A 14578-nucleotide genomic window follows, 5' to 3' on the forward strand; every position below is an offset into this window, starting at 1 on the left:
AATAAAGAATTAGCCTTCAACTACACACAGCAAGTCTTGTCCTGCTTTCTGCTACTCTTCAGTTGGCATTATGAACAGGATCCTGTCATCGGACTCTCCTGAAATCCCTGGTTGCGGACAAACTGATAAGGGTGAGTTTGTTTTATACCACCCTATAATATAGAGTTTGTTGCTGGGGATTTCAAGTTAGTTCAAGCAGGAAAAATATGTTTTGAATAGAAGAGTGTGAGACTATTGTGTGTTTTAGAAGGTATTGATTGAACCTAGGTATTGTAGCACTTCAGGGGTTTCCAGGCCATGGCGGGGAGCGGGGAGTCAAACTACACTGCAACGACTTTACTGCATCACTAAAAGGCCTAGACCTAGGCTTCAGAATTGCTACACTATCCCCCTCAATATGAATGTGTCCTCATGCTACTCTCACATGTCCCCCCCTGGAGATGGATCTCTGCAGTCGTTACTCATTGCTGTGCTCCAGTTCCTTCATCTACCCACTCTGAGATGGTCAGACACAGGTTCGGCACACACTTCTGACAGCAGTGTAATGCTTGGGGGAGGTTTTTCACAAAATAGCCCCAACTCATTTTTGCAGGCCAAACAACAACTTGCTTTATTTAATATTCAGAACACTACACACAACTCTCAGGTACTGCTCACACACTCTGCCCCGTCCTTCCACTTCCTCTTCACTTTTATCCCTTCTCCATGCCTCTCCCCAACACACCACCTTTACCCCATTAACCCCTTATTGGGTGTGGTGCCACTCTACAGTATATTCATCACGTATAGGGAAAATAAAAAGAGAATTAACCACAATTCCTGTTCACAACAGGGAAATAATCCTTATGAATTAGTAAATACTGATCTTATTAATAACATTTAATAATAATGTTTAATTAATAATGTTTTCTGTAAATCTGTCCAGGTTACACTAATAATGAATGATAATGAATAATATATTATTACATAATAATAATGTCATAGTCTATAATTGGGTGAAATGCATAGCCTATAGTTTTGATTAAACAAACCACTCGACAATATACTGCAATTACATATTGTTTGTTTGTGTTCAATATATACAGTTTTAATGGAATACATTTAATCAGTTTAAATCTGTACACTGATGTCTTTTCCCTTCATTTGCGCAATGTTCACATTTCTACCACCATCTCTCAAACAATCGCGCATGCAAAAATAATCGGAATTTGGAAATACTGGTTTAAAACATTTTGTTTTAATTAATTACTACAAAACCCTTGTAATGTCACTGTGTATTTAAGCCCTTTATTCCACAGCGCCTCCCCCGCCAAACAGGACACGAACTGAACTACTTAACTTAAAAACAAAACCAAAACCAAAAACAGGTTTATCCAGTTTTTCAAGAATCCCTGAATAACATTCATCTTTCTTTGAGTGAAATTGAAAGTAAAGCTAAAAGGTAGAGACAATTATACTGTTGCCATTAAACAAGCTGAGGAGACGGAATATTGGATTCCCTGTAGTAAATCAATAATCCGGTAAGTACTTTAAATATTCAAATTGTACAAAAATGTTGATGGCTCTGGAGTCTGGTCAATGTAAGACACTTGATTTTAAAGACAATACACAGGTTTAAATCAACAATAGAAAGGTCTCTGTGTGCGAACATTTGTTCTTTTGAAAATGTCCGTCATAAAACTTAAAATAAGCAATCAACCGGCTAAACTGACCGAATAAACCATACTAACTGCATATATAATAACCTTTTTTTTTAAGTTGACGGTTTTAAATATATTACAATTGTTTAATAAAGGAGATCGTATGAAGTTTAGCACGGACCTTCTTTCCGTGTCTTAGCTGAATTATTTCACTATAGTCAGTCTAATGTTTTTAAGATAACATTAGTAGGCCGATATTCAAGGTCTCAGGAGCCAGTCTCATCCAGCGGGAGCATTTTCTGTCACCGCATTTGTTTTATTGTGACAGATCTCACGCATTGACGTTTTGAAAACTTGAGAGCTATAGGTGCATTATTGTGATTCATGCTGCTTGTTGTTGTGTGATCAGTGTGTGTCTCACTGTGTCTGTGCTGTGTGTGTCCAGGTCCACTGATCCGCATCTGGACTCCTCTGTCAGCTGCTGAGGAGGGGAGCTGCCTCTGAGATGAGTCTCTCTGGGGAGCCTGAGGCTCAGGATGGAGCCATGGGCCCCGAGACCAAGAGGTGAGAGGAGATGCGAGGGGCAGAGGGTCTCTGAGTGTATAGGGTACCTGTCAGTCTGAAAGAGCATCTACAGGACCTTGAGAAAGTACTCCTTTTCACCAGTTTGTTGTCTGAGATTCAGAATTTGAAATAGATTTAAATTTGGGTTTTTCCCACTGATCTACAAAGCCTTGAACACCATGTCAAATCAAAAGAAAAATCCCAAAAGAAAATCAAACACTGCACACCAGCCAGTTAACACCACCCCCACCGTAAAGCATGTTGGTGGTAGCATCATGTTATGGGGATGCTTTTCAGCAGCAGGGACTGGCAGTGTTGTCAGGATCGATGGGAGAACGAATACAGAGAAATCCTGGATGTAAACCTTTGCCCCTCTGCCAAAAAACTGCAAAGGAAGATCATATTTCAACAGGTTAATGATCCAAATCACACAGCCAGAGCAACACTGGAGTGGCTTAAAATGAAGAAGATAGATGTCCTTTAGTGGGCCAGTCAGTGTCCCATCGAAAATATGTGGCAAGACCTCAAAATTGGTCTTCATCAACATTCCCCAATTAACTTGATGAAGCTTTAGGCAAATATTACTCCATCATGGTGTGCAAAGTTAAGAGACTTATTCGTGTAATAGCTGCCAGAGGTGGTTCAACCAAGTGTTGACCTAGGGGGATGAATACTTAATAAATTATCACATTTCAGTTTTTTATTTTGTTATTATTTTTGTTTATTATTTCTTTCTTTTTGGGTGGGACTCACAAAGAAGAACATGTGACTCACAAATACAAATTCCCAGTCTAATGCATGCAAATTCCAGGCTTAAATGTGTATAACAATCTAGGGGTTGAATACTTTTTCAAAGCACTGTAATTGAATGTGGTGGAATGAGTGTTTATCATTCAGTGTCTAAGTGAGGGTCTATTTCTTCGTGCTGAGCATCATTCAACACGTGTGTGTGTTTGCCCTGGTTAGTTTACACTGACTGGCAACAGCCTCATAAATAAATGGTTTTCTACACACTCACACAAATAGACAGAATTACTCTGTCAATAGGTATCTATGCAGTCACACATCATAAACTGAAGCACAGAAAGTTCAATTTGTAAACAAGTGTTATTTAAGATTGAGTTCTTGCACTGATAATTTATTCAAGTATCTACATCTACAGTACATTTAAGGTGTAAATCATGGTCTTTGTGTTGATATAGTGTAAGGTTTACACTATTCTTCCAAATCAATTCGATCATGTAAACATTTTAAACTTGCCAATTGATGGCGGATGTCAAACACCAGCACATGCTCCTTCAGGGTTTCAGGATGTGTTGTCTTACTTCCTTTAAAGCAGAAAAACTATAAAATCACCGGATTTGTCTTCCTCACATATGACTGCAACTATGAAAAATGTACACTACCGGTCAAACGTTTTTCAAAACACCTAACATTTTCCAGTTTTTATTGAAATGTACTCCATTTAATGTCTCAATGTACTCTGAAATTAAGGCATAGAACAAATAAACATCTGGAGAACATAAGAAATTTTACAAATGAGAGGAGGCCATTCGACCCATCGTGCTCATTTGGTGATCCTTAATATCTAAGTGATCCAAGAACACTATCCAGTCTATTTTTAAATGTTCAGCTTCAACCACATCGCTGTTGAGTTTGTTCCAGATTGTGACAACTCTCTGTGTGAAGAAGTGTCTCCTGTTTTCCGTCTTGAATGCCTAATTTCCATTTGTGTCCCCGGGTGCGTGTGTCCCTGCTGATCTGTAAAAGCTCCTCTGGTTTGATGTGGTCGATGCCCTTCATGATTGTGAACTTGAATCAAGTCCCCACGTAGTCTCCTGTGTTCCAGGGTGAAAAGGTTCAGGTCCCTCAGTCTCTCAGTAGGACTTTCCCTTCAGACCTGGAATAAGTCTGGTTCCTCTCCTCTGAACTGCCTCTAGAGCAGCGATATCTTTCTTGAAGTGTGGAGCCCAGAACTGTACACAGTATCCAGATGAGCTCTAACTAGTGCATTGTACAGTCTGAACATCACTGCCCTTGTTCTCAATTCTACACTTTTGACAATATACCCTAACATTGTGTTTGCCTTTTTTATTGCTTCCCCACATTGTTTGGATGGAGAAAGTGAGGAGTCCACTTAGACTCCTTGGTCTTTCTCATGCGTTACTTCATCTAGTTCTGTTCCTCCCATAGTGTAATTATAGTGGACATTTTTATTACCTGCATGTAATACCTTGCACTTGTCCACATTGAATTTCATCTGCCACAACTTCATACTATCCAAGTCCCTTTGAATATCCTGTGCTGCTGAGATTGTATCTGCTGAGCCACCTATTTTAGTATCATCTGCAAATTTGACAAGTTTGCTAACTGTCCCAGAGTCCAGATCATTAATATAGATTAGAAAAAGCAAAGGCCCTAGTACTGATCCCTGTGGAACTCCACTAACAACCTCACTCCAGTTAGAAGCGACTCCTCTAATCGACACCCTCAGTTTCCTATACATCAACCAGTTCATAATCCATCTACTTACTTTACCCTGAATGCCTACAGCTTCCAATTTGATGATCAGTCTTTGGTGTGGAACCTAATCAAAAGCTTTTTGAAAATCTAAGTATATCATGTCATATGCTTTCACATGATCTACAGCTGCAGTTGCATGTTCAGAAAATTCTAACAAATTAGTAAGACATGATCTGCCTCGTCTAAACCCATGTTGATTATCTCCAAGAATATGGTTTTCATTAAGATGCTCCTCTATTTTCTGTCTAATCATTTAATCCAACATTTTACAGGTGATGCAGGCGAGACTGATTGATCTGTAATTTCCTGGCTCAGTTTTGTCCCTTTCTTGTGGATTGGTATGACATTTGCCGTCTTTCAGTCAGTCAGCACATCCCCTGTTCTAAGTGTCATTTGGAATAATTGAGTTAGCGGCCTATAAATAATTTCCCTCATTTCTTTAAGTACTGTTGGAAATTGAATAATTTTGTTTAACAAGATGTAACCCCTTAAATAACTACCACATTTATCATAATACGAGATCCTTGTCTAACGTTTGGATGGGATAGTTGATACGTTGTTATCGATTTGTGTGAACGACACCCCAAAACATTGTCAAATGGTGCGAGTCCAGCGTTTGGCGAGAAACGGCACCGAAAGTGTTCAGATTGGAATGTCGCAGCAGAGCGGACACACTGTTCTGCGCATTTCACTGCCACCCGTCACGTCAGTTTTACTGCGCTATATAAGATTTGTAATACTAAGAAAAATAGATACTGCGATTTAGAAACACCGGGGATCATTTTAAGTGAAGCACATGAAAGAAAATATATCAGACTATCCAAACTATTTGATTATTATCGCATAAAAGGAATGGAGGTGTAGAGTTGTAACCTGGTCGGGTTTCAGCTTCTGTGTCCCTGTGCCAATTTGGGTAACACGCCGAGGTAAATATAGTTTTATTTTCGGTGGAAAAGCCTTGTTTAGTTTTTTCGTATGCAAATGCAAAACGCGATTGCTTATACGATTTCTATCATATTACCAAAAAAACTTGAATTCATGATATATCGGGGTATTATTATTGTTGTTTATGTGAATGATCTGAGAATATAGCAGCCAGCTCTGCCATTCCAAATTTCAAATGCCGCATATCTAACAAAGCGAGTGTCATCAAACCTGGTCAGGAAAATCAAAGCAACTGCCAAGTACAACTGCGAGCAGTGAAACTCTGATACAACTTTGGGAACTGCATGATTAATGCACATATACAATGTATGTAAAGTAGTATAAACGTGTATTGCATTAGAAACCCCCTCCCCCGTCAGATCGAAAATAAATGGGAACTTTTCTTATTTTGAATTAACGGATTATTCAGATGATTTAATGGAGTACAGAGTCTGGCATTATTTTCAATTCGTAATTGTTGACGCATAAGTTATTCGTTTTAGTGTAGGTATGTCACATTTACTTAAATGATCAATTTTGAAGTAAATCAACCCACTACAGTCAAACTCGTTTGCAGTTCTGTATTAATGATGAGTGCTAAACGAGTCTCTCTCCCTCAAAGATAAACTACATTATCAGTGAAATCAAAAAGGGATGAAAGCAGCCAGAGTTATGGGACTTGGGAACTTGGGTTTCCCAAAGAGCTTGGTGTTATTACATGTTTTGTGATTATCAAAACAAGTGCCGATCAGTTCATGGTTAAACCTGAAGAGCTAAAGTTTGAACAAGTCCTGCAGCGGACATCTACACTCACCTAAAGGATTATTAGGAACACCTGTTCAATTTCTCATTAATGCAATTATCTAATCAACCAATCACATGGCAGTTGCTTCAATGCATTTAGGGGTGTGGTCCTGGTCAAGACAATCTCCTGAACTCCAAACTGAATGTCTGAATGGGAAAGAAAGGTGATGTAAGCAATTTTGAGCGTGGCATGGTTGTTGGTGCCAGACGGGCCGGTCTGAGTATTTCACAATCTGCTCAGTTACTGGGATTTTCACGCACAACCATTTCAAGGGTTTACAAAGAATGGTGTGAAAAGGGAAAAACATCCAGTATGCGGCAGTCCTGTGGGCGAAAATGCCTTGTTGATGCTAGAGGTCAGAGGAGAATGGGCCGACTGATTCAAGCTGATAGAAGAGCAACTTTGACTGAAATAACCACTCGTTACAACCGAGGTATGCAGCAATGCATTTGTGAAGCCACAACACGTACAACCTTGAGGCGGATGGGCTACAACAGCAGAAGACCCCACCGGGTACCACTCATCTCCACTACAAATAGGAAAAAGAGGCTACAATTTGCACAAGCTCACCAAAATTGGACAGTTGAAGACTGGAAAAATGTTGCCTGGTCTGATGAGTCTCGATTTCTGTTGAGACATTCAGATGGTAGAGTCAGAATTTGGCGTAAACAGAATGAGAACATGGATCCATCATGCCTTGTTACCACTGTGCAGGCTGGTGGTGGTGGTGTAATGGTGTGGGGGATGTTTTCTTGGCACACTTTAGGCCCCTTAGTGCCAATTGGGCATCATTTAAATGCCACGGCCTACCTGAGCATTGTTTCTGACCATGTCCATCCCTTTATGACCACCATGTACCCATCCTCTGATGGCTACTTCCAGCAGGATAATGCACCATGTCACAAAGGTCGAATCATTTCAAATTGGTTTCTTGAACATGACAATGAGTTCACTGTACTAAACTGGACCCACAGTCACCAGATCTCAACCCAATAGAGCATCTTTGGGATGTGGTGGAACGGGAGCTTCGTGCCCTGGATGTGCATCCCACAAATCTCCATCAACTGCAAGATGCTATCCTATCAATATGGGCCAACATTTCTAAAGAATGCTTTCAGCACCTTGTTGAATCAATGCCACGTAGAATTAAGGCAGTTCTGAAGGCGAAAGGGGGTCAAACACAGTATTAGTATGGTGTTCCTAATAATCCTTTAGGTGAGTGTATATTGTTCTGCTGTGTACTATAATGATTTCAGTTAGTATTATGGCTTATGTCACTGTATATTACAACAAGGAATGCATTTAGAAAGGTCTTATTTGTAATATAAATAAGAAACGTTTGTGAAAATGTAATTATGAGGAAAGATCCTGTCCACACAATGCATGCAAAAGAGTCCAAAGTTCTCACAAATGACCATTACATTTATGTATTTAAAAAAATAATAATCAGCTCACGAAGCTCATTTTAAAGTTCTCCAGACATTACAAACAGGCGAGGCGGTTACGAGTAATTAAGTTTCAAACGATTTAAGTTATTTAATCAAAGGGCATTAAAACGAGCTCTGTGAGCTGCGCTATCCATGCACTGATAAAAGCATGAGCTGTGAAACGTCTGGTTGTGTTTTTAAACACAAGAGCACCCTTTGCACTTCAAGATCTGATTTTTTCTTTTTTAATAAATAAAGGTAATTTCTCATGGTTTTGATTGCATTTTTACATGCAGTGTGTGGACAGGATCCTTCCTATTATAATCAAATAAGACCTCCACGCAGCTGCGGTACAATATCATGTTTTTTGCTTCCAATTTTGTATGAGATGGATAAGAAATCCTTCGCTCAAGTTTTTTCAAGGATAATCTTTATATGAATGTATACATCAATAAACTATATACAGTGCACTAACATACAAACTGCATGTCCTACGTTACTTGTTTCCGAAATCTTTCATATGCCCGTTTCCACTGGCGCCCGGGCGCTTAAACGGGTGTTTCCACTGCCGAGGGAAAATGGCGGTTCGTGTTCGAAAAAAATATTTTCCTGAAACATACGGCGTATGTTGTATTTCAAACCTTGTGAATTACAGAGATTAAAGGTCTGTTTAAAAACTGAAAGTAGACAGGTACGACCACCTCCCATATCAGTGGCAACACAGGCGTTTTATGTTCAGACTAGCAGCACACGTGTTACAGTAAACAAACTAGCGATGGGTCGTTCGCGAACGAGCTGGCTCGCATATCAGAAGAGTCTAATCTATTTATAAAAATATATAAAAAATAAGATGAATAATGAAAAGATTTAAATGTATAGAATTAACTAATTCAAAAAACAACAAAAATAATAATAATATAGGCCTAAATGCTCAAGCGCATTCTCGCTTGTTGTTCCTGTCAATCAGACCCCGCAGTGTCAACCAATGAAAAGATGTGAGAGGGAGGGCCCAGCCAACTCACTGTCACACACTTAGCAGCCGAAGGGAGAGAGGAGGGACAGTTGTGAAAACAACAGCTGGAAAATGATGATATGGTGCAATTTTCTATTATTATGCTGTTCAGATTGTATTCGTTTTGAATTGTTACATTTATATGCACTTTGTTTATATACATTAAAAAAGTTATACTTTAAATATACATGTGTAATAGCATCCTTCTATTTTACATTTATTTCAATTTGTGGGATGCTGCATGAAGACCCCAGTCTTGATGCACAGATGATAACATGTATTTATTTAACATGCCTGGCCTGGAAGGGCCTGACATGGAAGCTCTCCAGCAGAGACTCTCTGAACAGCAGAAGTGAACAGCTTTTAGACTGTGGTAGAAGAAAGTTTTGGTGTCGGGAGTTCTAATCAGAATTTATTACGTGCACGGGAAGAACAAGTCACACACAACTCAAAAGATTTAAGGCTAGCATAACACTGCTCTTCAAAAGTTTTAAGACGGAACAAAGCTTTTATACCCCCTCTGGGGTTACACCCAAGGGGCCTTAACATTTTACAAACAGTGTCTGAATGGTCATTTCTAAAAACTAGCAGTGATTTCATTGGCATCCTAAACTAAGCCTTCCCATCTTATCAATATTATAATCAGTACTCATGAATAATAATCATTAACCTCTACATTGCCAATTACATTAAAAGGTAATTTGCAGTTAATACGTTGCAAGAAAGGAATGTGAACTGCTGATAACCAATTGAGGAGTAACATCACACCAAGCACAAAGGCAGAATATGATTTCTATATTTTTCCCCCACAATATGATGCATGACATGTGGGTCTGTGGGCAGGTCAGTCACAGGTTTCCCAGAGTGTTGTCCTGAGGTCAAATTTATGACCCTTGTAATGTTCATGGTAGTCTTCCTCGGGAGAGGTGTGGGATCCAAAGAACAGATGTCTTTCTTTGATATACACTGGGGAGGTTTGATCCCACGGGTCTTCATTCAACAACTGTCAATCAATCATTAACAAGGACAGTTCCTGCCAATTTGGGGGAAGCAATTTAAGTCCACAAACAGACTTTTAACAAACAGATGTGGGCCCTCGCAGTTTGATCTTTTCTGTTATTGACAGGAATGTCTAGAGGGTATGCCCTGAACAACTGCCTTAGTGGTTGTTGCTAGCTTAATACATTTACTTTGCTTGGTCTGCATATTATTATTAATATAAAACATAATACAGTTTATATAAAAAATTAATAAAGGCTCTTCACTGCAGTTTTGCAAAGTGTTATTTATTTTTCTTTGATATGGTGCAATTCTATTATGCTGTTCAGATTGTATTCGTTGTAACGCCATATTTTTTTAAAGAGCCGTTTGGGAGCCAAAACAGCTGGCTCTTTTTGGTGAGCTGAGCCGAACGAGCCGGCTCACTGAAAAGAGCCGGAATGCCCATCACTAAAACAAACCTATTTTTGTCAAAAGTCCTGACTTCAGGTACAAAACGCCTTCATTAGAGGTGTCCGTGAAACCACCATTTGGGCTTCAGCTTTTAGAGAAGGGGAGGGACAGAAAATCTCGGTGCCGCTGCGCCCTGACAGGCGCTGCTCACTATCACTCAATAGGACAAGATGGCTTTTCACACCAATATGCAGAGAAAAAGCCTTTAGTTTAGACACAGCTTTTTGTTTACTGTATGTGAGGTGTTTTTTATTACTAATATACTGTATGTAGTATTTGGATCGGCTGTTTCTTTATTTTTTTGTTAATAGTAGTAATGTGAAAACAGCGCACATTGTAACCTCTTCACGGAGAGCTTCTACACTCTATGATAAACGCTGTTAGGTTAAGCTGACAAACCCCTCTGGTAGCCTTAAAAGGGCACCAAATCCGTGTGCTTCTCTTTAATCCCATGTGTACTCTTCACTGTTGTGTTGTCTGCCAAGTGTTTGGTATCCCATGAAAGCTGAGACTCTCAGCTTTTCAACGATTTTCATTCTCTGGTTTTTATATGCATTCTGAAATGGGGGGGGGGGTGTAATTTGAATAAGGCACAGGAGACTGTTTTAAGTAAAGGTTTATCTTTTGTTCCAACTAATGGCCTTAATGCATTTAAATTGAAAGTGGATTGTTATACGTTTTTTAGACAATTGCAAATTAAACATTATTTTGATACTAAAAAACATATTGTGACTGAATTAAATCAACTTTTTTCCCAGTAGGGACACAAAATGCAATGTTAAGTACATTTAGTAGATTAGTGGAAAGTTATATAGCTAGAATTCTAAACAAATGTCCAACATCTAGGTATCACAATGTTAGTCAAATGGAAAGAAAAGCTATTCAAGATTTGAGAGAAAACAATGAAATAATAATTAAATCTGCAGATAAAGGAAGGGCTATTATTCAGAATACTAAGGATTATGTTTGTGAAATAATGCGACAATGAAATAATACCGGGTTTTATAAATTATTAACTGCTGATCCAATTGTACAATTAAAACAAGAAAGGGACATTATCCTTCAAAATGCATTGGAAAGCAACTTAATTAATAAAAATCAATTTAAGTTCATGAAAGTAGAATTTCCTATAACACCAGTGTTTTACACGTTACCAAAAATACATAAGAATCCTATAAAACCGCCTGGTAGGCCCATAGTATCGGGTAATGGGTCCATCTCTGAGCCATTAAGTCAATTTGAAGGTTATTTTATTAAAGAACTCATTAAACTCATCTGTCCGAGACTCGAGACGTAATTAAGTTGCTTTCCAATTGTTTAGCTCCTCCACAATCTGTTCTTGTTTCTTTTGATGTTGAAAGTTTGTACACAAATATTCCACATGGAGGTGGTTTGGAGGCATTATCATATTATTTTGAACCCCAAAAAGATGAAATTCCTATGAATTTTATATAAAAAATAACGGAATTTGTCTTGAAGTCCAACTACTTCTTGTTCAGTAACAAGTATTATTTATAAACTCAGGGTACAGCCACGGGTTCGTCATTTGCCCCAAACTATGCAAATTTATATTTGGGCTATTGGGAAAAACAATATATTGATGATAATTCCTCCAGTCCACTATTACAAAATGTTTACTTTTGTAAAAGATATATTGATGATATAATTTTACTATGGACTGGTTCTGTTGATGATTTGATGGGGTTTAGCAATTATATTAACAATACTTATCCCACTTTGAAATTCACTATGGAATATAGTCAAACTGAATTGCATTTTTTTTATTTGAATATCTCTATAAATACTGGTGGTACATTTAATACGTCAATTTTTTGAAAACCCACTGACCGAAATACGATTTTACATGCTGAGAGTGATCATCCACAACATATGATCAAAAATATACCCTATGGTCAATTCATACGTCTTAAAAGAATATGTGGCAATGAGTCTGATTATGAATGTAAAGCTATAGATCTAATATTAATAAAATGAAGCTTTTAAAACGAGAACCCCCTTTGGAAGCGTCAAAAACTAGATTGTCAATGGAACAAGGTATTACTTTTGTAAGTGAACATAATTATTTGTCTAATACTATTCAACATATAATTTTAAAACATTGGAAGATGCTGGAATGTGATCCTCAGCTAAAATCCTTTTCTACCTCTCCTATAGATTTTATTTGAAGCGTGGCAGCAATGTAAAGGGTAGAGTTGTTTCCTCGATGTATAGGTCACCTATGCCGAGCGGGAACTGGTTAAAAGATGAACTGAAAGGGAATTATTCTTGTGGCAGATGCACTCATTGTTCTAATCCATACACCACTAAATATTTTACACATCCACATTCAGGACATAAATACTCAATTCAGGATTTTATCAATTGCAACTCTACTCATGTAATTTATATGCTCAAATGTCCTTGTGGGCTAACATATATAGGACAAACTAGAGAATTTTTAATGTATGCATATCAGAACATAAAGCTGCTATTTGCAATAATAATATGGACAATGCTATAGCCAGACATTATACATTTTTTTATCATGGATCAGCATCTAGTTTGAAATTTGTGGCAATTGAAAAAATAGAAGTTCCATTAATGGGAAGGAATATAATTAAACGTTTGTTACAGTGTTAAACCCTCTACGCCAAAAGACCAGCTCTCCCACCGCGGGAGGTTTAACCCTGTACTACTTTTTTACTGAGGAGTTACGTAACTTTGTAACGTGCTCTTTATAACCCGAATGAGCACCGTTACATATGGACAGAACACTGCCAAATAATGCTTAAGAGGGTGTAGTAACACAGTATATAACTCTGAAATGTACATTATTTTTAAGTTTTTGGTAACCTCAACTTTTTTTTTTTAACCTTTGTACCATTTCAGGTTATTCACTGGACTTGAACTGCTTAAATCTCAATACAAACTGGACAAATGGGGGGGTGTTCTAAAAGTTTTGACCAGTAGTGTCTTTGAATATTCTTTTGAACCACATTATCCGAATAGCCATTAGAGATTCTCTCAACACTGTCTCCATATTTGCATATTTGAGTAGTCTCCTCTGCGTATCGTTTCCTACACTAAAGTTATGACACTGTCTACACAGCACTGAAGGAGGCGTGGGGTGTGAAAGCCCCTTAAAACGTCTAATCTACCTAGACATTACACTATTTAAATGAAGGCCTGTGTCCATGTGTGTTCACAGGGTCCCACTGGAGAGAGCAGAGTCACTGGTGCCCAGCTGTGTGTCCATGAGGAGTGAGAACTCAATGATTCACCCAATTAACTTCAGACAAGACCCCTTCCCCCCTGACCCAAGGTGAGGTTACAGTTTATATTGTACATCCATATGTACCAGTACTGAGAAATGGGAGTGTGTTCTGGGCGCCTCGTGTTGCATTGTTGATCTGTGTTTAGACATGATAATATCAGTGGGTATTGTGTATGTGGCTTTGGGATCTGTATAAAAGACTAAAAGATTGAACAGTACCCTGATATACAATTTTCCAACACAGGGCTGGCTCCTGTCATAGGGGTGCAGACTGGTGAACAAACTTGTTTACTTGTAAAAGGAGTATTACAAATGCTGAACTTAACAGCACTGTCTGCAGAATGAAGCTCTGGGGCTTCCACCCATGTGCTGCTCAGTGCAATGTTGACAACGTAAGTGCAGAATGACGTAAGTCGTGGCATGACTGAGCAGCCAGCATTGCAATTCAAGACAGTTCACACACGTAATCACAGAGAATAAGAATGAAAAGATAATCAAAACTGTCAGGTGCACAGGGGTGAAAAAAGAAAAGAGGAAGAGGGAAAATATCCTTTCAAAATATTGGTCCACCTTCCTCTGTCACAAAAATGTTTTGGACGCAATAAAAAGGTAAATGGATGTTTAATATTATGTTTTATCTAAATACTGATTAAGTTTAATGATGATTAAATGATTAGAAAGTAGTTATTTAAATGAATTCCACTGTCTACCAAAGGGGTTTGTGACGTCCTCTAGGACCAAAGGAAAGGATCCAAGTGCAGGCTTTTAGAGTTGAAGCAGATAATCCAATAAGAGCAAAACGAGAGAGCATAAACAGGGACAGTCCAGGTCAAACGATCAAGCGAACAGGCTAGTAGGGAGATCCAAAAGGGGTAAACGAGAGAAGGAAATACACAGGAAGGCAATCAAGACTGTTTATTAGGTTTAAGTATTTTACATTTACTTTAATAAAAACAA

At 38.4% G+C, this 14578-nt stretch overlaps 1 protein-coding gene across 1 annotated transcript in view; it reads left to right on the forward strand.

The window, feature by feature from the left end:
* Positions 1–1429: 1429 nt before the first annotated feature.
* Positions 1430–14578, forward strand: part of LOC136714162 (NACHT, LRR and PYD domains-containing protein 3) — a 73294-nt gene continuing 60145 nt past the window's right edge. The window contains exons 1-3 of the mRNA XM_066691487.1: positions 1430–1520; positions 2086–2204; positions 13556–13669. Coding sequence (XP_066547584.1) covers positions 2146–2204; positions 13556–13669 — 173 coding nt within the window. The 5' untranslated portion in view covers positions 1430–1520; positions 2086–2145. The remainder of the gene's footprint in view (positions 1521–2085; positions 2205–13555; positions 13670–14578) is intronic.

Source organism: Amia ocellicauda, chromosome 18, assembly GCF_036373705.1.
Source record: "Amia ocellicauda isolate fAmiCal2 chromosome 18, fAmiCal2.hap1, whole genome shotgun sequence".
Lineage (NCBI taxonomy): Eukaryota > Metazoa > Chordata > Actinopteri > Amiiformes > Amiidae > Amia > Amia ocellicauda.